Source organism: Taudactylus pleione, unplaced genomic scaffold (assembly GCF_031769625.1).
Source record: "Taudactylus pleione unplaced genomic scaffold, aTauple2 ptg000092l, whole genome shotgun sequence".
Classification (NCBI taxonomy): Eukaryota; Metazoa; Chordata; class Amphibia; order Anura; family Myobatrachidae; genus Taudactylus; species Taudactylus pleione.
In genome coordinates this window covers 17,205,561-17,232,252 of record NW_028284494.1, presented here as the reverse complement: position 1 = coordinate 17,232,252, position 26,692 = coordinate 17,205,561, and the positions used below count along the sequence as shown (strand labels likewise).

The window sequence follows — 26,692 nt, the reverse complement described above, 5'->3', positions numbered from 1 at the left end:
TTCAGATATGAACGATTTTTTAAATCGTTAGCATTCAGATCTGAAGAAAAATCTGACCGTGTGTATGCTCCATAAAACTTTTTGGGAACCTCTTAACGAGAAGTTCCCAAGCAGAAGTGTAACATATCTTTAGCAATGGAAGTGCAACATATCTTTAGCTACAAAATATTAGGGGTGAAATGTAATAGGGTGAGAGTTTAGAAAATGAGAGAGTTTTCTCACACTTTTTTAAACTCAGCCCAATGTAATAGAGCAACAGAGCAAACTTGGAGGTTTTTTTCAGACTCAAAAAACTCTCACAAATTAAAATCTCATCCAGATGTTTTCCCATTTTGAAGATAAAACTCGACTCATGTGAAGGTTGGAAACGCTCACATTTTCTAAACTCTCACCCCATTGCATTTGGCCCCAGGTGTTTTAAAACCTTGAACATTAATGTCCATTACAAGAAAACAATTATGGGGGATTGTCTGTTGACTATATGCAGGATTACTATAGCAATTCATAGTCATTAATCTTGCAAATTAGACAATGAGCCTGATTGCGTAGTGTAGTTTTCATGCAGATTTGCACCTCTGAACTTTGGCAATAATAAACTTCTTGTGTGTAAAAACACTAAAATAATGCAAACTCAAAAAACCACCGCCACCTTCATATTAGACATAGAGAAACAGTCTAATAGTAGATCTCCAGTTTACAGTAATGATTTCAATTCAAATTTACCAAAAAAAACAAACAAAAAAAAACTCATAACAATTAATAAGATACAGTGAAAACTTTATTTCAAAGTTTTTACATGGTAAGTTGTTTGTCTATCCCCATCCCTTCTCGTCAGAAGAGATCACACTAGAACCATTTGTCTACAATTTTTTTCTTTTAAATAATTGTCACATATTTCAGCACTAATCTCTCTAATTACAACTTACATTCGTTTACTGTACATTTGTTTAGGGAATTCCTTGCAAAAATCAGACTGTACAAATAGGCAGGATACACAGAAAATATTGTACAAATCAGGAAACAAAATTCATACGTACAAAACAAAAATAAAATACCACTGTGGTGTAACCCAAGAGAGCAAAATCAGACTTTTCTTTTTACGTCAAATTACAAATCAGTCTAATATTAGCTTCTTTAGGTGATATTTCTTCCTTTTAAAGTGGACCCGTCACAATAACATAATGGAAGCTGCCATCTTGTGGCTTTAGACCATTCTCTTACGTATTGGTTCACCGGGAACCATGGCTTAGTGAAGTCACTCTTGATCAGGGAACTGATTTGCGTTATTCTTTTAGCCGACAGAATGGCTGCCACCGTTGTGTAAGGGTAACAAAAAAATATATATACAAAAATCAACTTTAAGAGAAACAAAAAAACAAACGCATTAATTTACATTACATTTCTAATTTCTTTTTTTACAATCTAGTAGGGCTGTAACCCAAACTTTTAGCACCAATGTGATTTGCAAAGCTTTTTCCTGGTGACGTTAAACAACTTTGTACATACAAAACTCATTGAGCCAGTTATGAAAAAATAAATACTGTACGAGGTACATTGTTTCTGTACGACTTGCTAAACATGGACATTGTTACCGACAACATAGCGTCATCTTTCTGTAAAGTGCGTCACAATTACATGACAGAGGCATTCATGCCGCCACCTCTGGGGGTGGAAAGTAGACAGGACCATCTCTCTCTGCCTGAGATACCGCAAAAGAACGATTCCCAATTAAAGCGGGGCAAACAGGGACACGTGGTAGCTAAAAGTTGCCCCATGCCACATAACGAGAAATACAAGGATCTCATTTATGAAGTGCAAATGGGCAAAATCTCTTTGATGACAATCTAGGCACACTGCGCCACCAAAGCACATGGATTTAATGAGTAAATGGAGTTTAAGGAGGCGCAGAGGCCGAGTGTGCCCACTGGTAGCTCTTATTTTGTGCCCTCAAACACACAAAAGTGACAAATGCCCCTATACTCTCATGGTTAACTAAAGCCATGAATGAAGCTAAACTGGGCAGTACAATGGAAGAAAATAATTATGTGGCGGTAACATTTTTTGTTACTTATTTAGATTAGTTTTCAGAATCCCCACCAAATCAGAGCGCACCTTGAAATGTGCCGGGAGGTCCATCAAGCTACATGGTGCAAAACGAAGACGTTCTGCAGTGCGTGTCACAAATGAGATCCACTGTTCCAAAGTAAAACACTTTTAACGTATATTCAGCTGCTGCTTTTTTTTTTTTTTTTAAAAGATAGAAAATATATAGCAAACAGGTGATACCAGGAGCTTTAAGCCCTTTAAGATTTACAATTTCTTTATATTCATTCCACTATTTGAAAAAGTGCCAATTGCGGGTAAGGTGAAAATTTCTATCAGCCAAGGAACATGAAATGTGTCGGAGCGGGGTCAGTGCTCGCCGTTGGTCACTGCGATGGCCTCCGATTCTGTGGGGATTCTTGGCACCTTCTTAGCAGGGCTCGGGAAAAGCTTGGAAGAAAAGGATAAAAGAAAACAAAAATCAGTCATGTATATATAATAAAAAGCGACCAATAAACATTCAAGTTGACATAAAAGCACAAATGTGCTTAACACACTGTACGAGTCATCTCTGATCTATACTAGCCAACAACATTTACCCAATGCAGCCACCACCTAATTACGACTGTTTCGGTGTGACTGCGGGCACACAAACCCCCAATACACATGTATATTAGCTGGGCACACAGCACAGACCACACTTTTCTTTAGGGTTTTTTTTTTTTTTAACTACACATTAATATTCATTTAAAATCTTTGGAGAGCAGAATTTGTTTTACGACAAATACCGGTAACTGGGACATGATTATGAGCGTAATGCCCCACTCAAGACTACTCTCCAAAAAATGAGTTCTGGTAAATGAGTCTCAGCGCTACATGCTTATTTGCAGCCCCATGTAGCAGCTGGCACCTGACGCATGGTACATGTACAAAAGTGTGGATTTTTAGAAGTGGAGATGTTGTCCATAGCAACCAATCTGATTCTACTTATCATTTATCTAGCACCTTCTAGAACAGTGGTTCCCAAACTCTGTCCTTAAGACCCCACATGTTCTAGGTCACCCAGCAGGAGCACAGGTGTACTCATTACTCACCGACACATTTTAGCAGATCCACAGGTGGGGTTAATTATTTCACTTGTGATTCTGTGAGACCTGGAAAACATGCAATGTTTTGGGTCCTGAGGACAGAGTTTGAGAACCTGTGTTCTAGACGATAAATAGCTAGCATCTGATTGGTTGCTATGGGCAACATCTTCACTTCACGCTATACTAGTATAGGTAAACCTATATAACAATATGTAGGATGATAGGAGAAAGCCTATGGGGAATGAGTAGTGAAGAGTCTACTCAGAAATATAATGAAATCAGATTTAGATGAAGATTATGGTGTGGTCTATAGTCACAGGAGTCACTGCCTCTCCAGGTGCCAGCGATTTGTATTAGTACTTTTCCTAGGATGTTCTTACTACAACAGGGACTGGCACTTGTTTAGTCAATGTGTGACTTATTATTGCATTTACAGTAGCTCAGTGAGCCTGCCAGCAGCACCATACCGGTGTTTTATAATCTGTGGGGTAACAAGTGCCCCACCAGTTTTACAGTTCAACTTCAATGCCATTTCCACAAGTATATTCCTACCTGCTTGAATTTGTTAAGTATGGTTATCACTGTGCAACTGCAATGTAAATGTTATGCATAGCTACATATTATGTTAATGTATCTCACGCTTAATATATAAAGAAAAAAACACTGAAGCTGTAAAATGCATGATACTGCCAAGCACAATAATTGTACCATTATAGCGAATTAGATTTAAAATGGACATGTCCAATGTATTTCTCAAGCCTCTTGTATTGACTAGGATTTAGCGGTCACTGTTGATTGTTCGGTTCCGTATCTGTACTACAAGTCTACAATACAGAGGATTAACCTTTCATTGCATCACATACCAGAGTTGATAATAAAGCTATCCTAAACTGAACAGTGCTGAATCTGCAGATCAGGCTTGTGTCGCTCTTTCTAGAGAGCTGCTAGTGCAGGAGGTAGGCAACCTGTGGCACTCCAGCCGTTGTGGAACTACACAACCCAGCATGCCCTAACACAATTTTGTTGTTAAGGCATGCTAGAACTGTGGCAAGGCATGCTGGGATGCATAGTTTCACAGCAGCTGGAGTGCATCCTGAGCCTACAAACATCTAATGTGTTTTAGGTCGACAGGATGAGTAAAATGAGTGGGATTGTGGTTTCAAAATTGCTACATTATTTGATGAAATAAATGTCATTTATTTGGCATCTCAGTATAATTTATATACCTCACTAGCATTTGTTGAGTGGACAGATTCCAGTGTAGCCTCCAGAGGTCCATCACTCAGTAAGGAGCTACGTGCATAGTATCTCCTGTGCTTCTCATCCACACGTACCAGGTACCATGTGCCGGAGAACAGGTCATCCACGGAACACTGCGGTATGTAATTGGCTGGAGAAAAAAGGGACACGGCAACAAGTTCAGGTAAGGAAGGAACCCGCATATTACAGAAACACAGTTACGCTATAGCATACAATACATCTGTGTGTACTGCAAGTATGGGTGAGATTTATGCACAAAGAATATTATTTATATAATATAAAGGGATAATGCACAGGAGTTTGCATTCATTGGCCATATGAGACTAGTTACAAGGTGACGAATTAGATCATATGCAGAGATCTTTGTAATGACACATTTTGCAAGTTAATAGCAAATTCAGTTAAGAAGATATGAGCAGTTTATGCACGTTTCCTATTAGAACAGCAAGGTGCACGGGTTTGGGGTAAAATACGTCAATGGATATTATGTAGAGCAGCGTATTTTATAAAAGGTGTCTAAATTCATTTGCTGCGACACTTATTGTAATGTTCACGTGGGTATTTCTACAAAGTACTTTTAGATTAATATTAGTTATCTGGGACTGTTCCTATGCAAGATACAAGCCATGTGTAAGTCATACAAAACAGTAAATGTTATTCATTTGGAACTTTGCAATGTACTTTATAAGTTTTCTTTGACAGCAGAGACAAACCCCATACCTAAATGGTGCGTATCTTCCCTCAGCTTCATGTTTTCTGCAAACACACTGGGAGAGACGTTCTTCCTGGAGTCCAGCCTCGCCTTCAGGTCAGACAGACTAGAGGTCAGCTTGTCCAGAGAGGAGCCTGAGGAACAAGTTAGACATGGACACCGTAAAAGACCTGCCACAATTCAGCTACACTCAGAGCACACACATGAACAATTATAAGTAAAACTTATTACCATACTGTAGATAATACTCCATGACACAGAGTTAAAACTATATTTAAAGATAATTTTCTAGCAACTGTGCAATCCTTACCAGGCATGGCATCTTGGGCGACTTTAATAGAGTACAGGGTAGCAGCAAAGCCAGAGCCATATGAAAACACGCCAATCCTCTGCCCTGCCAACTGCTGCGGGGAGTACCTGGAAAAGAACACCGCAAAAAGGTTTAATGACGATGTGACGATGCAACACAAACTATGAAGGTATAAGACAACTGAGCAGCACTCACTGAGCGAGCACGGAGGCCAGGCAGCCGTACACAGAAGGTGTGTACATGTTTCCGTTTTCCCGGGAAACCAGCAATGACGCTTTTGTCTTCCCGTTGAAGATCTCGGAGCTGGCCTTCAGAAAGGCCTTTTCTACATCTCTGTCGAAGTATGTATCTTCTAACTTCACATCCCTGAAAGAAGTAAGCAATGTTTCATATACTTTAAAGCTAGTCGTGTACATAAAACTAAATTCATAGACAGGAGTAGGCCCGATGCAGAGATGAACGCAGTAGCTCAGTAGCTGCGTCTTTGGATTGTCAACTGTTTATACTACACCCGTTGCCTCGACGCTAAGGTTATAGATTCAGGTGTGGTATAGAATATCGACAAGTGTCTAGATAGACACTCATTAGATTGACAACAGATGGTAGATAGACAATCGGTCAACAGTTTAGGGTGAAGCCTATTCTTCACCCTAACCCTCCCCCTAGTGCCTAACCCTAGCCGTCGCCTTCCGCAGCCTAACCATCACCATAAAAATGTTGAAAAAACACGTGTTGACCATTTCTCCCTGTGAACCTTTTGCAACTCCGACCATTTGTCAGTCGACCATCTGTCCCTGTTGACGTATTGAGTGTCTATCTAGACACAGTCAATCTTTGATCCGAAAGTCCGAATATGAAAGACCATTTTCATTCCTAAATTTATAGCAAGGTTGCATTAGACGAACAGGAGCGACTGGTTCGGGAATATAACAATAAGGGTGTTTCAAAAAATAGTAGAACAATAAATAGACCACTCAGCCCACAATCAGGTCTGACAGTACTTTGGGTTTCGGGAACCCTCTGACCTCTGCCGGCAAATCTGTGACAGTACCACGTAGACTTAGGCTGGGTAGACACCTAAAGATTTTCTGTCCAACCATCCAACTAGTTGATTGGTTGGAATGAAAATCTGGTAACGTATGGGAGTAACTGATGATCAGCAATTTGCTCCTAAATGCCAGAAAACAGATGAAAATGGTTGTTCAGACAAGTTTGTTAAATGTTTGATCTAAACAATAGGTTTTGACCATTTTCCAGCGTTTGGGAGCAAATTGCTGATTGTCATTTGCTTTCATACCTTACCAGATTTTCATTCAAACCAATCAACTAGTTGGATGGTTGGACAGAAAATCTTTACGTGTACCCAGCCTTAGGCAAACTGCTGTTGGTCACTGGGACAATCCTTCCATCCGTGGAGCAAACATTTTGGCCATGGAGAATTCTCAAGAGTAAAAGCTAGTAAATAACTAATACATGGGACTACAACTTCACTGCTCTATATTCAGCACTTTAGTGACATTGCTGTGCATGCTATTTGGTCACCTTAACACAAGCAAAACAAAAAAACAAGATCATCCTTACCGGAACGAGTCCAAGCCAGCATAGACTCCGTTTTCTGTGTCTGGATTTGAGTCACTGAGAAAGTCATTCAGCAACAGGCGAGCAAGTGACTTCTGTACAAGTCTGCAGTACGGAGAGTGAAACACCATATACCCAAAGTCATCTAGAGTGAATGGTTGATCATTTCCATCTAAACAAAAATAGATCAATAAAACAAAAGTGAGAAATACAATAGTATATGTAAGTGATAACCGACAGGACTCGCAGATTCTCCTCTGCACGACAAAGGCACTAACCTTTCTGCCACGCGGCATGGATTTTCTTGCGGTAGGTGGAGTAGCAGCGATCCAGCGCGCTCAGATAACACTGGATGGACAATTTGCCATCGACAACAGGATATTCCGACACCATGTCAGGTTTGTAGAAGTCATAAGCATGTTGCATGTGTGTTCCACGTAAACCTATGAAAACATTTATTACGTTACCTCTTTAGTAAGGCTAGATGTAAGGAACAGACCTCATCCATCGCTTCTGGAGCTGGACAAAGCTGTTTTACAGATATTTCTAGAAGGGTATATTAATTATTCTGGCTGTCTTTTTTTTTTATTTTACTTGCACCATACATCCAATTTCCAAATTTAAAAAGGGCTTGTTTTGGAAAACCCCTTCTCAGTGATGCATTGTACAGAAAACGGCTCCATACAGTTCTATCGAAGAGCTATGGATGGTCTGCAAAACCCTAAATGTAAGCATTACTGCAGTATAAATAAGCAAACATAATAAAAATAGCATTTAAAAATGTAGTAAATTGTCAAAACACTAGGAGAACAGCTGACATAAATCAGAGACTCGGAACACGATAGATTACTAGTCTTCATTCTAGCACCCTGCACCCGTCACAACTTTTCCTCTTTCCCGTCTGGGGTGTCGCTGTCTGCTCTGGTGCTTCTAGCACACTCCACTGACTCAACAAACTTCTGATATACAGACCAGTGTGTCCTAGAAGAACCCGAGCAGAGAGCGACACCCCAGGCAGGAAAGAGGAACTGCATGGGTTGCGAGAGGTGCAGGGTGCTAGAATGAAGATTAGGTTAGATTTTCCTTTGTTCCGCAGTATTTGAGAATGACGACAGTACTATGAACATTACTGGTAAAGTTACTTCATATTGCACAAATAAACCAACCTCTTTCTAATATGAGAGTGGCATTTGGCCCCACTAACATGGCAACAGCTCCGGCTCCTCCGGTAGGCCTGGCACTTCCTGTGGCATACACAGCAATGTCTCCAGCTACCACCAGAGCGTAGCGTCCTGCAGGAAACAAACCATGTGTAAATGAGGTTCCCTCAGACATACAGAAAGGAAAACCCTGAAAACAATAATGTAATAACCACTATTAATTTAGAAGTGAAATTACATTTGTGCAGTGCATAGGCTCCTTTCAGATTCTTAAAAACTAGGGTTACACTGCTGTGAGAAGGAATTCACGTAACAATTGACAATAAACCGATTGCAAATAACAAAGATGTTAGACCCCCCCCCAAGTTTATCACTGCCGGGCATTTCTATAGGGACAGTACTATCTCACATGATTAGTACTAACAGGAGAAGCGAGGCGTTGATGAGGGAATTATGGGACAGAAACAAAGTCAATGGCTCTGTAGTCATGATAACTGAAACGTTTATATAAATCAAAATAAACAGAAATCTGTGCTGCTGTAATCACTGAAAGTAGGGGGTTAGAACCTTAGTAGTTTGATAGTACTAGTACAATGATTTATTCAAATGAGTGTCACCCATTACTGTGTAGTAATATATTTGCTTTCAGCCAGTAAAGCATACTGGCCCCCTATACCCAGCAGAGACTAGCTCATGCCTCACTCTCTTTACAATTAAACGTATAATAGGCTTCATTCTAGCACCCTGCACCTGTCACAACCCATGCAGTTCCTCCTTCCTGCCTGGGGTGTCGCTCTCTGCTCTGGTGCTTCTAGCACAATCTGGTCTGTATATCAGAAATGTTTGCATAAGCTGAGTGTTAGAAGCACAAGAGCAGAGAGCGACACCCCAGGCAGAAAAGAGGTACTGCACAGGTTGTGACAGGTGTAGGGTGCTAGAATGAACACTAGATAAGCTGCATTGTCAAGAACGTTGGTTCCACCCACATAATGGCAGCATCCATTCTGTGTTGAGGACAGTATAGCTCATATGACTAGAGACAGAGATGTATGTAGGGCTCACCATCCCAAGAGCTCGACTCCACCCAGTTGACAGCATTGAAGAGAGCAGCGGTTCCCCCGTAGCAGGCATTCGTCGTGTCAATGCCCTCCACGTCTGTGTTTCCTGAGTCTTCAAATAGCTGCATCAGAACAGTCTTAACAGATTTAGACTTGTCAATTATGGTCTCTGTTCCCACTTCTAATCTTCCAATAGAATCATAGGACAGATTGTTCCTCTCCATCAGCTTCTGGACAACTGTCAGGCATAGGGAGTTGATGTCCTCTCTGTCTGAGCAGAAGCCCATCTTGGACTGGCCCAAACCGATGGTGTATTTCCCTGCACTGACCCCGTCAAACTTCTCCAGCTCCTCCTGGTCAACATACTGAGCTGGGAAGTAGATCTCCAAGGCAACAATTCCCACATCTTGAGGCCAGGAGGTTTCAGCGGAAGCCGGAAGGGATCCAGGCATATTAGGCAGCCTAGGAAATAAAAAATAAGACCAAAATTATAGGAAAAACAAAACAAAAACATAATACATTTTTTTTAGACTAATAGTGAGAAGTGTACAAAGTCAATATGCAAAATACCCAATAAAATCAATTTAATGACATCTTCAAACACAAAAAAAAAACAAATTCTATAGGCATTATCAGCGTGGAGGCACAGTGTGGCCTCGATATATACAATCAGAATGTCTACATGGTCTGAACGATGGACGGGAGTTCGAAATTGAACATGCCGACACCGGATTTTTGCCAATTTTAAAAGGTTAGATTTAGTTAAAACTCTTGTGGAAAACCGCATTGAAAACATGCCGAATGTCAGCGGAGAGGTCTCAAACCTTAGAGAAAGATAAAGTACCAGCCAATCAGCTTCTGTCATTTTTCTAGAACAGCCTGTAATGTGACAGAAGCTGATTGGTTGGTAAATTAGCTCTCGACTTTATCTCTCTCCGAGGTTTGATACATCTCCCCCACAATGTAGACATTTGACATGTTGACATTCTGAACATCAATTTTTAATACCACACCGGTGGCCTCAACGCTGAGGCCATAGATTCAGTTCAGAGCAGCACCTACTGCCTGTGTAGAGTCTTTATGTTCTCCCAGTATTCAATAAACCAATTAAGTCCCGTCCGTCCCCCACAGCTCAAACTGTTCAAAATCTATCAATAGCTAATGTAAACAAGCTGTGACAAAATGGTTTATATCCCGGCAAGGTGAACGCAAGCAAAAGTAGCAGTTACAAATTATAAAAACAACAAGCATAGCAGTAATAAGCCAAGGCAATGCAGCTGCACTATACACTATAAGACAGCTGTACACACTCATTAAGCAAGGAGAAACACTCGTCATGGGTAGGGGCTGCTCCCTCACTGTCTTGCATATGCCCTTCTGCTTTTCACACATCTTTCTGTGCTACAAATAGACATGTCACTACTTCGCCACACATATAGGGCACATTTTTGGACTAATGTGGCCCATACATCAGATGTATTATGTATTACATCTACAGCCCCGATTCCCCATTCTGCTGATTAATATCCATCTAGATAAAATAATATAGAACAGCACGAAGTGAGCCTATGTATGCGGCAGTTCACACGAGATATTATTACATGACCATATAACACCCTATTAGCTGTAAGCTAATGATGAATGAAGCCTATGCAGAAGCCCCACAATAAGGGATTACATACAATCTGTGACAGTGACATTGCAGTTATCAGAAATCACATTCTACAACAGGACATTGGTAGATGCATAATAACATTTACACTAATCTATAGAATGACAGCCTTGTCCTCTTACCACGTATCAGACTGGCAACCTGTGGCCCCTTCCAGCGAGTGGGACACTACAAGACACAGCAGGACCTGAATGAAAGGGCACTCTGAGACTTTTAGTTCCACGGCAGCCAGAGCTACTGGTGGCCTACACTCAGATCATGAAGCCAGGAACAAATGAATAGGATTACCGCAGAGAATGGGCAGCCAGGTCGCCTGTGTCCCGGGCAGTGACTCTGCAGAGAGGTCACACACACCGGTACCATCACACTGCTACAAGCCGGCCCAGCCTACCTCACGCATGCGCGCTGTCACTGTGTCCGACTGCGGCAGTGGGGAGGCTCTGCTCCGCCATGCTTGATGAGGGCAAGTAACAGGCCCCACAAGAACTGACGACGGTCGGTCACGTGACATAACTGGGCGGAAATGTCACTGTGCGCAGCCTCCGACAGCCATACTAAGCGTGGAAGAGCTGCACAGCCAGAAGACGCATGCGCAGTCCTGCAGGGGGACCAGATACGCGTGACGCGAGATAGCAAGAATCCTCCGCGTCTTCCCAGCAGCTCCCTCCCAGTCCCTGGTCTACACGTTGTAACATGTAGTTTTCCATGTCTGCAGCTAGTCTATCAATGTAACACAGAAACTGCTTCACTGCAATGCCACCTAAATAAACAGGGAACTGTACTCTAATTACAGTATGTATAGATATGTATCTGAACATTGGTGCAGATGTATGAAGCTCTGGAAAGTGATAAAGTGCAGAGTGATAACCGTCCGTCCGGCCACTCAGCTCCCTACTGTCATGTTAAAGGCTGTGTTTGAAAAATGTCAGTTGGGAGCTGATTGGTTGGTCATTTATCACTCTCCACTTTATCACTTCCCAGACCTTCATACATCTGCCCCATTATATATCTACAAATAGATCTCTATATATCTACATACAGCTAGCTATGCTGTAGATAGATAAAAAGTAAAGAACACAGGGTGCACAAACTTTCAGAATATTATAACATAAGTAAACTTTTACCATATCTATCTCTGGCGTGAGCCAACCGGCCCAACCGTTCAAAGCCTGAGCTGGACTTGTGGCCATTCACTGAGAGTGAATCTGCAAACCTCTGCTGGCTCGCCCCATTTACTAAGCCTTGTGCACGGCTTTTTCCCCGATGCTCGCTAAACGTACCACGATTAAATGGTTCAAACATCCTTCCTGAAAAACACCCCTACTGTACCTCCAACCCCTTTACAAACAAGAAAAGCATTGCGACCCTGACAAGAGAAACAGTTTTTAATTTGTATAGTTCACTTTCTTTTATTTTTTATATATAAATATATACCTGTATATAGATATACAAATCCCCATGTGGTGCAGCACTCCGGGCTAATAAATAAATCACAGTCACAGCAGCATAACGAATGCTGGATTCATTTATTAGCCCGGAGTGCTGCACCACATGGGGATTTGTTTATTTATTCTGTGCGGGCACCCGGCAAGGCAAATTACTTACAGGGAGAGCCAGACTACTGTGGATTTTCTATAATATAATTATATATATTCTGTAAATAATATCTCTCTCTCTCTACAATATATATATCTATCAATAGATGTGCCTTTTAGAATTCACACTTGATCACAACTTATCATTATTTTACATCTGAACACCGCTTTACAACATCTTTCACCAATTTCTACATTTACCTGAAGGCCCCCATACATCAGCAATTGATTGCAGCAATTGCGCAATTTGCAATCGATTTTTATACACAATCTTTCTCTTTTTCAATCAATTGTGTATAAAAATCTTTGCAGAATTGCCACAATCGATTGAAAAAGGGAAAGATTTTTATACACAATCGACTGCAAATTGCACAGTTGCTGCAATCAATTGCTGATGTATGGGGGCCTTGAGACTGCGGGTTCACATGTTAACCAAACTCTTTAAATAGCCCTTGATGAAGTGGCTTCAGCTACCCATCAAACTTCTCGTAAACTGAAATAACCGTGGCTTTCCCCAGACACCTACAAAAACAGTCATGTAAAGTAGAATGTCAGTGGTGTAAATCTTAATCCAAAAGACTTCCACACATACTGTAAAATAGGAATCCACCTATCTGTCATCCTAACCCTCTGTCCCACGCTCACTGTCTACCCCATCTGTGTCACCCCTGTCTGCCCCTCCCCTTTAGAATGTAAGCTCTCACGAGCAGGGCCCTCTTCCCTCATGTGCTTTTCCTTTCTTTACTTATATTGTTATCTACTCTATACTCAAAAGCGCCTAACCCGTGACTTTTGCCATCCTGCTACTGTTGCAGCAATGTTTATATACCATGTACTTGTCTTGCATTGTCTTGTACTGTATGTCACTGTTTTCTTGTTCTGCTCAACTGTTTATGTACTATGTAAGGCGCTGCGGAACCCTTGTGGCGCCATATAAAGGATAATAATAGATTTATTATATATATATTTATATTAACAGGGGGTGTAGATATAAGGACTCGGTAGGCAGATTTCCGGTGAATAGACAGTGTCTTTTTACTGGCAGCAGACACTTAAGACCAGCCTACTCAGGCTTGGGCCTGGAAACACAGGTATATACAGAAAAAAATAAGCAAATGAACAAAAAGGTCCCAGCACTCCTCGTGCTTAGCAGTCAGTCCACTGCAGTGGCTTGCAGCCACACTCTCCCAGCAAAGCCCTTGGTCCCTGGCACTACAGTCACTTGGGCCTACTCACTGGCCGCTATTGAGCATCAGTGCCCAGATTACTAGGTGTATAAGAGTTTTAAACTTTTTCTGTTTCTCAGTGATGAGCTGCAGCTGGGCCTGTGCAACTGTGAAAAACAAGAGATATGGTAAGAACTTACCTTTGTTATCTCTGTTTCTACGAAGTCCATAGGGTCCACAGGGTTGACCTTGGGGATATAGCTGGATCAGGATCCATGGGCACCACACAGTTAAGCTTTTAGCTCCCAGGATGCACTTGGGTCCTCCTCTATACCCCGCCCCCGAGCCACAGGCACCTCAGTTGGTAAGCAGCCTAGGCCGGAGGAGAATATGGAACAGAGAGAAGGAAGACTGGAACACACAAGAAACCATACTCACAGAAAAAGGAGACGGAAATACCGGTGACCAGCAACACAGCCCATTAGAAGCCAGGTGCGTCAGGGCGGGCGCCCTGTGGACCCTATGGACTTCGTAGAAACAGAGATAACAAAGGTAAGTTCTTACCATATCTCTTGTTTTCTACTTCAGGGTCCATAGGGGGTCCACAGGGTTGACCTTGGGGATGTCCCAAAGCAGTTCAACTAAGGGCGGGGACGCTCCTGTGCAGAAAGGAGAATCCTGCGCCCGAAGGATGCATCCTGAGAGGCAAAGGTGTCAAACGCATAAAATCTTAGAAACGTTTGAACCGAAGACCAAGTGGCTGCCTTACACAGCTGAACAGCTGAGGCACCACGTTTAGCAGCCCAAGAAGGGCCCACAGAACGAGTGGAATGAGCCTTAACAGAGGCTGGAACAGGTAAATGCTCTCGTATCTAAGCCTCCCTAATAACAGACAAAACCAACGGGCCAAAGTCTGGTTGTTGGCAGGCCAACCCCTCTTATGAAAACCAAAGAGGACAAACAAGGAGTCGGACTTTCGAACAGAAGCAGTCCGATCAACATAAACTCTGAGAGCACGGACAATGTCCAACGAAGTCTCCCCTGCTGTAAGATCAGGGGACTGAAAGGCTGGGACCACCAGTTCCTGATTGATATGGAACTTAGAGACAACCTTAGGTAAACACTCAGGACGAGTGCGAAGCACTGCTCTGTCCTGGAGAAAATAATTAAGAAGGGGGGACTACATGAAAGTGCCCCCAACTCGGAAACCCTCCTTGCTGAAGCAATAGCCAGGAGAATCCTGAGAACACCCCGGAAAAAAAGTCTGTACGTCCGGTAACATAGCAATTCTACGTTGGTACCAAACCGATAAAGCAGACACGTGCACCTTCAGAGAGGAAAGGCGTAACTAAGTCCAAACCCGACTGAAGAAAAGCCAGAATCCTTGAAACTCTGAATACCTGAGGATCATAAGTTTCTGGACTCACACCACTGAAAGTACGTGTGCCACACTCTATAGTAAATCCTTGCAGAAGCAGGCTTGCGTGCCCTCAGCATGGTGGAAATAACGGAACTAGAAAAGCCCCGGGACCTTAAGACGGCCGTCTCAAGAGCCACGCCGTCAAAGACAGACGACCCAGATCCGGGTAAAGGTAGGGCCCCTGAGACAACAAGTCCTGCCGCTGAGGAGGAAGGTACGGAACGTCGATGGACAGACTCTGTAGGTTGGAGTACCACGGACGTCTTGGCCACGCTGGGGCCACCAGTACCAGAGTGCCTCCGTCCTGATAGAACTTGCGCAGGACCCAAGGCAGAAGGGATATCGGAGGAAACAGATATGCCAGCTGAAACGTCCATCTGACCTACAGAGCGTCCACCAGACTGGCGCCGTCGTCCCTTGTCCTTGACCTGTACACGGGCAACTTGTGACTGTGACGAGAGGCCATCAAGTCCATCTCCGGCAGTCCCTACTTGTCCATGAGTAGTTGGAATACCACTGGATGAAGCGACCATTCCCCTGGATGCACGTCGTAACGGCTGAGGAAGTCTGCCTCCCAATTGAGGATTCCGGGAATGAAGACTGCAGAGATCGCTGGAAAGTGGCACTCCGCCCAGGTTAGGATGTGAGACACTTCTGCCATCGCAGCCCGGCTGCGAGTTCCTCCCTGGTGATTGATGTACGCCACCGTGGTGGCGTTGTCTGACTGCACTTGCACCGCCCTTCCGTGAAGAGTGGTGCCGGCCGACTGCAGAGCCCTGTACACGGCTCTTAGTTCCAGAACATTAATGGGGAGAGCCGCTTCCTCCGCTGTCCAACGACCCTGAAGTGACAAGGAGCCTGTCACCGCCCCCCAACCCCGAAGACTGGCATCTGTCGTGAGCCGAACCCAGTCCGGGATCCAAAAGGGGCGAACCTCGAGAAGGTGAGCTGTTTAAAGCCACCAATTCAGGGACTGTCGTACATCCGGAGATAGCACCAGGGTCTGTGACCGGATCCGGTGAGGCAACCCATTCCAGTTTGCTAGAATCAGCCTCTGCAGAGGCCTGGAGTGAAACTGGGCAAATTCCACCATGTCGAATGCCGACACCCTGGAACCCAGCACTCTCATTGCCGAGTGTACCGAAAGACTGGCACAATCCAGGCAACTGCGTATCCGCAACTGTAGGGAAGATACCTTTTCTAGAGTTAGAAAGATCCGCTGCTGATGAGAGTCTAGGAGGGCCCCCAGATGGACCCTCTGCTGAGATGGGATCAGGGATGACTTCCTCCAATTTATTAACCACCCGTGCATCTGCAGACAAGCCACCGTCAGTTGGAGATGTTGCAGCAGAACCTCCGGAGAGCTTGCCAGCAATAGGAGGTCGTCCAGATACGCTAACAACCGTACCCCCTGGTTCCGAAGGTGGGCAGCCATAACTGCCATCACCTTGGTGAACACCCTCGGCGCTGTGGAGAGCCCGGAACTGGTAGTGACGGTGCAACAGAGCGAACCGCAGACACCTCTGATGTGACGTTGCTATCGGCACATGGAGGTAAGCGTCCTGGATATCCAGGGAGACCATGTAATCCCCTGGTTCCATAGCCAGAATTATGGAACACAAGGTTTCCATTCTGAACCTGGGAATCCTGAGAAACCTGTTCAAAGACTTTAAATTTAGAACGGGTCGATGGGAGCCATTGGGTTTCTGTACCAGAAACAGCAGAATAGTACCCCATCCCATGCTGAGATTGTGGAACAGGTACAATGACCCCTGCAGTCAGCAAGGAGTCTATAGCTTCCCTGATCAGCATAGCCTTGGCTATGTCCTGAGAAGGACTTGTGCAGAAAAAACTAGTGAGGCGGTCTGCGCCGACAAGACAGGGCGTACCCCTGGGAGACCACTTCTCGTACCCAGGCATCGGTGGTGGTATTGAACCAGCTCTGGGCGAAATGAAGAAGTCGGCCTCCCCTCTGGGATCCCCCAGAGGGAGGCCCGTCCCATCAGGCGGAAGGCTTATCTTCCTGTTTGGAAGAGGGACGCCTGGCACTCTAAGCTTGTTTCTTGGACCTAGCCAGTCTATCCACGATCCTATCCAAGTCTCGACCAAAAAGTAATTCCCCATTAAAAGGTAAGGCCTCCAGGCCCTTGTTTGAATCAGCGTCTGCTCTCCAGGACCTCAGCCATAAGGAGCGGCGGGCATGCACAGCCGCAGCCGACACCCTAGAGGTTAGCAGACTAGCGTCCAAGGAAGCTTCTCCAATATAAGAAGCCGCATCACTCATCTGTCCTAGTAATGCCCTCTGGACTTCCTGAGTATCCTCAGGAAAAGTGTCCCCTAAGGCATTGGCCCAACCCTAATGGCCTTAGCCACCAGGAAATGGCCCTGGACGGGCGAGCAATTGCTCCCGAGAGGGAATAAATAGACTTAAGGCAAGCCTCAACCTTTCTGTCCGTGGGATCCTTTAACGAGGAAACTGACGGTATTGGCAGCGTAGCACTCTTAATAAGGCGTGTGACATGGGAATCCACCGCCGGTGGAGCTACCCACTTCCTACAATGCACCTCCGGGAATGGATAATTGGAAGCCAACCTCTTTTGAGGCACAAATCTCTTACTGGGTGTCTGCCAAGCCACCGCCATATGATCCGTTAATTGATCAGATAGGGGGAATACCGCCGAAGTCACCTTAGTTTTTTTTTTTTTTTTTTTTTAAACTAGGGAATTTCTACTTAGGATCAGGTGCCTCATCCTCTATTAGGAGAATGACACGCACCGCCCTAACCAGAGCTCGTACATTAATAGACGACCGAGATTCCAACTCCTGAGCCGAGGTGTACGAATCGGAGTCGTCCTGGACATCACCCTCATCTGAGGACCCCTCAGTGTCCGAAATCTGCGCCGCATGCAACTTATGTGCACGCTTAGACGCCCCTGCAGCCCTGTCATTGTGCAGCATCGACTGAAAAGTCGAAGATGCAGCTGCCAGACTCTGGACTGAACTGGAGAGCACGTCCACCCATGGTGGAGGAGCTGCCACATTGGTCTGGAAAGGCACCACAGACTGTTGTGTAGCAGGAGAGGCCTGAAAATAGATAGGCAATCCTGAATAAGGGTCCACAGTCTGTGACCCAGAGGAACTCTGCAATAATTGCGGGGTACACTGGTAATGGGAAATGGTAGGCTGGGACAGAGTCCTCGTAGGGACAGCAGACGGAGCCGCAAGGCGGTCCGCCAGAGACACCAGCACCTGTGAAAACATAGCCCATGGTGGCTCCTGTGTCATAGGGGGTCTGGACTGACCAGGAGTCAACTGACACCGCTCATAAAGGCCATCCAGAGATGCCTCTTCCCTATGTGATCCCGCAGAGCAGCGCCTGCAGGAAAACAACACTGGAGTCCCGGAGTGCTCAACTTCACCCTCAGACATAACCAAATATAATGTACAGACAAAATATATATGGCAATAGAGGAAAAAAGAACTGCACTTCCCTGTGTGCTGAACAACAGTCCTGAATATGGCACTGTGTAGCACACAACTGTATGTGACAGACCTCACAAATACTTGATTTATATATGTGAGGTTAGTAGAAAAGCCCCTCCTCCACACCTGTAGGGCTAAGGAAGAAGGAAAGAGATAGATATAAGCTGACAGTAATAAGAGAAAAATACAGACAGCAGCACTAGTAAAAGTCACATACCATGCAGGAAGATATACTCACTGCACCTTTACACTACACTCAACCGCCCAGATTCAGTGTCTGGGAGGGCTATAGTGCTGTGTACGCCGTCCTAACAGGGGAGAGGTACACAGGGGGACTGGTCCGCGTGCTCCCTGAGGGATCTGCGCTGCCACATGTAGAAAAAAATGGCCGCCAGAGACCTCAGAGGAGGAGTGGCCGAGTGAACTGCAGCTCAGGGACGCTAGACATGCAGGCTGAAAAGCGCGCTGAGCTGAGGGGAGGAGCCGCTGAACAGGGAAGGCTTCCTCCCCTGGCTGGCCATTAACCCCAGGGATGCTGGCTTCCCGCTTGCCGGTTATCCCTGGTGGTCTAGTGGTCCCACGGGTTATGGGGGGGCCCGCCGCCACTGCCAGCAGCCTCCGGTCCTAAAGGACTGCATTTAAGGTATTCCGCGCGCCGCCGCTAGCCAGCGACACGCGGCTTACCTGAATCCCCGGCGACTCCGGCAGCAGTCCTTGGAGGTAGACAGAGTCCGGCTAGTACGGACTCTGTCCTCCCGCCGCGATCCCCAGATCAGTACTGGCGTCGCGGCGCCAGTCGGGGATCAGAGCGGCAGCGTGGGCGTCTGTACAGACAGCCCTTCGCTGCCGTCTGTAGTAAAAAGAGAAACTAAAATAAATAAAATCTATTAGAAAATAAAAAGCTTCTGGGGGCTGCTCCTGCAGCCCCCCTGCGCGGTGACCGAGTCCGGCCGGGCACCAGCTTACACTGAGGTGCCTGTGGCTCGGGGGCGGGGTATAGAGGAGGACCCAAGTGCATCCTGGGAGCTAAAAGCTTAACTGTGTGGTGCCCATGGATCCTGATCCAGCTATATCCCCAAGGTCAACCCTGTGGACCCCCTATGGACCCTGAAGTAGAAACCTGGAATTCCAACCTCCACTTCTACTGCAGAATGCACAGGCTTCACGCTAGCCTCCCTTGGAGGGAGCTGATCCCACAGGAATGTGGGCAATTCAGGGAGAGACAACCCCTCTCACCACAAAAAAATAAAATAAGAAATAAATTATATATATGTATTTATATTATTTTTTTTAATTGCACATAGAAATATACATACAGACATGCTAGGTGGGTAGGCAGGAAATGCTTCCTCTGCTGTTCCCTTAGAAAGACAGTGCCCCCCCGCCCGCCCTTTTTTTTAACCCTTCCTGGCATGCCTGGTCCCTGCTGCCCCTCCCTGACTAGCCTACTGCCCCAGGAGTGAAAGGAAGGATGGGTATAACTGCCCAGCCCCCCCTTCCTACCGCCGCCGACCCGTGAGCCACTTGGTGTCCCTCCCCTTTATCCTGCTCTGGCGCCATCTTTGCGGCACCTCCGCTCCCCAAAGATTACTGGACCCGAGAGCTGGCCAAGCCCCCAAAATGATGAAACCAGAGGTATGATGTGAGGCCATGCCCCTGTGATTCACGTCCACCCCTCCTTTTTGAGTGCATGCAAATGTCCCAACTGCTGATGTGAATTATTCTGGTCTCCGGCCAGGAAACACACTGGAAGAAGCAGACCAAAAATCCAATGGATGATTGCGAACAGCAACAATTTTGTTTCAGCGCACTGGCTGGCCTCCCATGTACCCAAAAGTTCTCCATCATCCACGTCTTCCAATGACTTTCTGGCCAGAGACATGGATAATCTATATTGGTGATCCATTTCTTTGGATGAGATTTTAGATAATCTTTTATATAGTTTTTATTGGGATTCAACATTAAATCCATGCATTGCTAAGATTTCACATGCGTGAACTGCATTGTTCATTACAGATACTCTATTAATGTCAATGAAGATAATATATCACCTCTCTGTACTATGAATTCACCTCAGCCGAAGAGTCTGTGCAATCAGAAACGCTATATCCATTTATATGAAAGTACACCGTATTACTCTGCTCCATATTCTCATTATATCTTATGGCTTTATGCTACGAGTGCTTCTTGTTCTGTTTTTCATGCGTCTATCTATTTTCCTATCTACCTCAGAACATGTTCTGCAGAGGCGCACATATTAATGACTGGAAGTTGTAATATGGAGATATCAGCTGAAGAATGAACAGTGCCCCCTACTGTGCAAATCCTCATGAAAAATGGAGGAACACTTGAGATGAATAGGAACATGTCCGCCTTCAGGTAGCTCATCCAGTGCCCTGCATGAGCCTTACTGCGTCATTCACTAAATATGCTACTTTATCATTCTTCTGTGCTTTTCAGTAAGGATTTAATGCAATCTTAGCAGAGCTTGGGAGTTTTGAATTCATCTGTGAATACTAATGGATTCAATGTACAGTGCTAAACTGTCTCTGGCATTTCCAATGTTAACACAAACATGAGTGACTGATATAAAATATTGTTATAATGCATAGAAGGAATTCAGTGACATGTGTAAAATGTGATGTACATAACAATATATGAAAACTATATTGAAAGAAAAGTAAAATATACCCCAGAGCATCTATATTCTGAAGGTACGACACAGGGACTAGCAGCGGCAGAGTATGAAGTTTATTTGGCTCATGAAGAGCTTCACCATGGAGATAGTAACACAACATAACTTATAAATTCAGTACACGTTCATACCTTACCACAATGGGCCTATGGGATGGGAGCGTCCCAGCGGTGGATCAGACCCGTTCCTGCATGTGTAATATGTTCTAAGCCGTTTACATTGATCAGGCAATAGCAAATTCAGGATGGGGGGCCAGCTAAAATCAGACCACTCTCCAACTAAACATTAACCGGAGATATCTGCGGTATCCGCGGTCCGTATTGATGTAGACGTGCTAAGAGTTCATCCTTTTCTTATCTGCAATAGCTATGCCCTATGGACACTTATGTAAGTTATGTGGAAAGATAGTCTGTTATGAAACCTGTGACTTCTGACACAAATCTAGAATGCAAATAATGTTTAGATAAGAAGATGCTTTCCACAAAGAACAATGTTTGCTTGGAGTTACAAAATAAGAGTCCTGTAGTAAATAGATCCTATTATATGGAGGCTTCTACAAGGATGTAAGAAAAGGGAAATAAGCAGCTAGAATTCAGCTAATCTTACTATATAGCACAGGTTCTCAAACTCGGTCCTCAGGACCCCAAACAGTGCATGTTTTCCAGGTTTCCTCACAGAATCACAGGTGAAATAATTAGTTCCACCTATGGATCTTTTAAAATGTGTCAGCGAGTAATTACTACACCTGTGCTCCTGCTAGGTGACCTGGAAAATGTCACCTGTGTGGGGTCCTGAGGACTGAGGGTCTGATTCAGAGCCGGACGCTCTGACCAGAACGCTCGCTCTGAATCAGGGCCATCCCAGCTAATTTTGGAGCGGCCTCCCGGCCGCTCGCATAGCTGTGGGTGCCCACACACAGCTTATGCGAGCGGCCAAAAAGGTGGTCGCGATGGTCAAGACCATCGCGACCATCGGGTTTGCGATGAGAGCCTTGCGGTAGGGTCTCGTCTGCCGCAAGCCCTGGAGTGATTTTGGGTCTATCAGAGCCAAAATCACTCCCACTGACATCACTATGATGTCAGTGGGGCCGGACCCAGACGGTAGGCGTTCCCATGGGAACGCCTCCGTCTGGGCAGCCACGCTCCCGGCACATCCACCAAAGGGGGCGTGCAGTCATTCACCATCGACAGCACACCCCCTTTAGTGCGAGACCCATAACGACGGCTACCCCGTCGTTATTTGGGTCCCGCGCATGCGCACGACGGAGGCGCCTCCGTCGTGCGCATGCGCATTTGGGAAACATGCGAGCGTACAGCGCTCGCGAGCGGGTCTGAATGAGACCCTGAGTTTGAAAACCACTGCTATACACTATAATACAGCTAATCCTGTGCGATTGCAAACGCCACAATATTACATTCCCTCAAATTACCTATTATTGTTACAGGGAATATACAAAGTAAAGTTGGGTACACACCAGTGATCGCGCTGAACAAAAAAAAAAAAAAAGTGGGTCCCAGGGAACCCTCACTTTAAAAAATTGGGGTCCTACTCCACGGTTTCTGGGTCCCATCTAATATTATGGGGGATGAGGACAGGCAGCAGTTGGGACAGATCGCGATTGGGTGTAGACCTTAAGCTCCCTTTTGTATCGGGCAGTGTCCACCTCCCTGGCTTCCTTCCGGAGCCGGCGGCTGTGTGTTTGTCAGTGTAGTGCTGACCAAACTCCGTCCGGTCAGCGCTACACACGCGGTGCAGTCTGTCACAGTGACACAGACTGCACCGGCCCGCGGCCCGCATGACGCTGCGGCCCGGGGGGCACATGGCACCCTGCCCACCGGCCCAGCCCGCCACTGGCCAGTGGTCGGCAAGGTTTGGGCGGCGATTGGACGAGAAACTGCAGGCTGTGATCTTTTCGGGAGACGCTTAGGACGGCTATTGGCTGCTGCAGCGCATACAGGTTAGTAGGACCTGCCCATTTCTAAAAACGGAGTCCCTCAGTGCCTGTAGCATGTAAAAACGCGCTATATCGCATATTTTTTCGACCACTGCACACGGATAGATGTGTCTTTGAACGACGTCTTTCACAGACATAGCAGATCTGCTGTGCAGCACAGGTGTGTACGGGCGACTCGTCTATCACCTGTACACATGCTGCAGGGACCCGGCGGTGATTGACAGCTCAACTGGGGGGGGCAATTTAAAGGCCCACTTAGATGAGCTGTCAAGCCCCAGACATCGGGCAGACAATTGGTAAGAGTGTATACACTAACCAATCGTCAGATAGGTCGGCGTCGTCGAAATAGTGTTTACCCAGCTTTACAGTGAAACCTGACATATCATAGGTACAGTAAATGTAGTATGGCATTGCCTTAGGAACAACATAGAACAATAACCCAACAAACTAGGTAGGACGTGGACAAGGGGCGTGGGTTGGATAACTCTCTGTATCTTGACAGGCAAGCGGAGATACCATATGAAGAGTTACCATACACATCAGAACAATAGTAACAGTTGTCTATAGCATTAATAAAACAAAGTTTTTCCACAATTATATTGTAATAATCAGCAGTTGTTTACATGTAAGGTGCACAAGACTCGCTTACGGTCATCATATTGGCATAGAGAGCAACCTAAATATTATTTAAAGCCAAAGCACATCCCTGGCATTAGGCTCACATGTGGAAGCCTGAGAACATTACAGTGCTGCTCAGTGGTAGAATTATAAAATGGGCGCAACAAGACCCAGAATAGGATGGGCCCTGACTGGCCCCATCTGCACCTATTATAATCAAAGGGGCAGGTGACTGCATGGACAAAGAGCAGAGAGCTTGCTATTGGCCTGTCCGGTAACACCCCTCAAGGTGGCTCGCAGGGGAGGCATACCGCACGATGTACGTTTAATAAGTTATTGAGGCTCATGGGAGGTGTGGAGGTCCTATGGTGCAAGTACAGCCCAATCACCAAGGCCATCATAATCCACCTCTGGTGCTACAGCCATTTGTATAACTTACACTGTACTCCTGCATCTCACACGTGGTGTCATCTAAATCGGTCAGGTGAACCAACACAGCTTAACATGATTACTGAGCAAACTCAAATCATTTTTATTTTAAATATTTCTATTCGAAACACTTCATGTAGCATACAGGGTAATATTGTAGTTCAGACAGCTCGGACAGGGAATTAGCGATCTGTGCCGTCCATGGTACTGCAATCATCTATCACTCTACTATACAAGAATGCTACACACAGGCTAGGAACGGATTCATTGATCATGCAGAACTAGAGATGCAGTGGTCTATATTAAAAATTCAGATACAGACTATGGGAGGATTAGCAGAAGATCATCATCTATTGCTGACCAAGACTCGTGGCTCAGTTTCAAATGAATAATATATTTCCTTATTAAATTGGTTTTCCAACTTAATATTGAATTTCACCACTCCTTTCCCTACTACAGTCACCCTCCTACCATATGCTCTACTGATGTCTTAGGACTGACCTTTGCCAATCACCTTCCGCATTGCACAGGTCTCTCTGAAGAAAGAGACCCAAGACACCTCTGTTAATGAATGTCGGCTACCATAATTATAGATGGGGCAACTACATACTCCCCCTCAAGGTGCGATAGCGCATTGAACTATTCATGGGAAGCTGTGCAAGCCCAGAGCCAAACTACCGGCAATGAGTACAGGTCTTGTCTGACCTGCGCATGCATGGGTCAGGTGGGGGCACACATGGTGAAGCATCTGCTTAGTGAAATTCAACAATAAAGTAGAAAACACCCTTAATTATTTTAGCCTTGAATAATATATACACATACATACGTCAACACACACTTTACAGAGTAATGCTTGAAGCAATTGGATTGTACAGTATTGGTCACACCCATCTTGCACACACGCTACGGTTCTTTGAATGCATTATTTGTGGCAAGCACAATCGTGTACTGCATATATAAATATGTATAAACGCAGACACACGTTTAAGAAATAAAAAAATAAAAGCTTAAAATAGAATCATTCATATAGTAATCAGAAGCACACAACAGATAAGCACATGAAGGATCATACAGACCGGCTGCACCAGGACCGCTCTTCTACCCTAACCCTTACTCCCAGGTAATTCATTGGTGCCCAACGGGTGAGGATAATGAGGATTACATTCACTTATGGCTCTTGGAAGGTTAACACAAGGTAAGAGAAAACCATATGCGACAGCTGGCTCCCTCCCAGGTAATGCAGTACACTGCACAGTATTACATTACAGAACAGGAGATGTATTCAGACGCCCACTGGCAACTTTGCAAATCCAATCATCTGCGTACAGAGGGGCAGCATTCGTCACAGATCTTTTGACTGTTGTAGTCCTGCGCGAGTCTACGATCCCACAGACAGGCCGTAGGAATTGAGACGCTGGAGTCATATTCCTTGCACACGGGCTCGCAGTCGCAAGGTGTGACACCCGCAAACTGGTCGCTTGTGTTCCTCTCTGTCACCTCCCTCATACGCTTCACACTGCGAATACTCGCTGCGAGCGACTACGGTAATGTACCTTGGCACATGCGCAGCGCGACTACGGCAATGTACCTCAGCACATGCGCAGTGTGATTAAGACATGCGCAAATGGCCAATAATCACTCAACTGCGAAATGGGCACAGCGTACATCTCTGAATCAGGCCCATAGGTGCAATAAGAAATATATAAAAATAAATAATGGAGCACTGATTTTTAAACAAACACTGTGTATGCCTGCAGGTAAGAATCTATGATGCATGCAATAGCGATCCTCTGGTCCCACTTTATACTGAATGCTCCTTCTGGCAGATTATTGGGACTTAATAAAACCCATGGCAAAGCATTGAAAAGTTGTGCATCAGGCATGCTGAACCTTACAGTTCCACAACAGCTCCAGGAGAACCCCTTCTACTAGGGAAGTGTAATATATATATTATATTTTCCACATAATCCAGAGCCTATGTCAGTGCAACGCTCCCATGTACTAAAGTCAGGCTTACCTATTAGTGATGGATGCAGCAGCTCCCGTCTATGCTGTGGTACCTGTCTCCTTGTGTGTGTGTGTGAATGGGACCTGCGCTGCTATAGTGCTTATAACCGCGCCATCCCCAGCACTGCCCCGTCGCGCCACCACAGGGCGCTCGCTTGACTGACACACCCTCTCAACCAATGAGGGAGCGCTCCGGGCGACACACGCGTCTAGCGCCGTCCAATCAGCGGGCTTCGCCGGCTCTATACTATGGAATGGTGTGAGAAAGTGACGTGCGGTGGCCAGAGAGCGATGGCCAATGGGAAGGAGAGAAGTATCACAGTCAGCCAATGAGAATCCGCGTCCGACTCCTGGCGAGGTATAGACAAGGGCTGCTGTGCTGCCCACATACTACTAGTGTATGAGTGAGGAAGAGGTTGCCTAGCAACGCGGAGAGAGGCTCCA

General features: G+C 45.4%; 1 protein-coding gene across 3 annotated transcripts; it reads right to left on the bottom strand.

The window, feature by feature from the left end:
- Window positions 1–760: 760 nt before the first annotated feature.
- Window positions 761–26,362, bottom strand: HMGCS1 (3-hydroxy-3-methylglutaryl-CoA synthase 1). 3 transcript variants are annotated; one of them, XM_088469439.1, is made up of 10 exons: window positions 26,259–26,362; window positions 9,214–9,671; window positions 8,158–8,283; window positions 7,270–7,434; window positions 6,995–7,163; window positions 5,609–5,779; window positions 5,414–5,520; window positions 5,112–5,237; window positions 4,358–4,521; window positions 761–2,493 (listed from the first exon to the last, which is right to left on the bottom strand). In XM_088469439.1, the coding sequence occupies exons 2-10, from the start codon at window positions 9,659–9,661 to the stop codon at window positions 2,413–2,415; spliced, it is 1,557 nt and encodes a 518-aa protein (XP_088325565.1). In that variant the 5' UTR covers window positions 9,662–9,671; window positions 26,259–26,362; the 3' UTR covers window positions 761–2,412. The 3 variants fall into 3 exon arrangements, with proteins under 3 accessions (XP_088325565.1, XP_088325564.1, XP_088325566.1); XM_088469438.1 differs by lacking the exon at window positions 26,259–26,362 and adding an exon at window positions 11,004–11,343; XM_088469440.1 differs by lacking the exon at window positions 26,259–26,362 and adding an exon at window positions 11,170–11,343.
- Window positions 26,363–26,692: the final 330 nt, after the last annotated feature.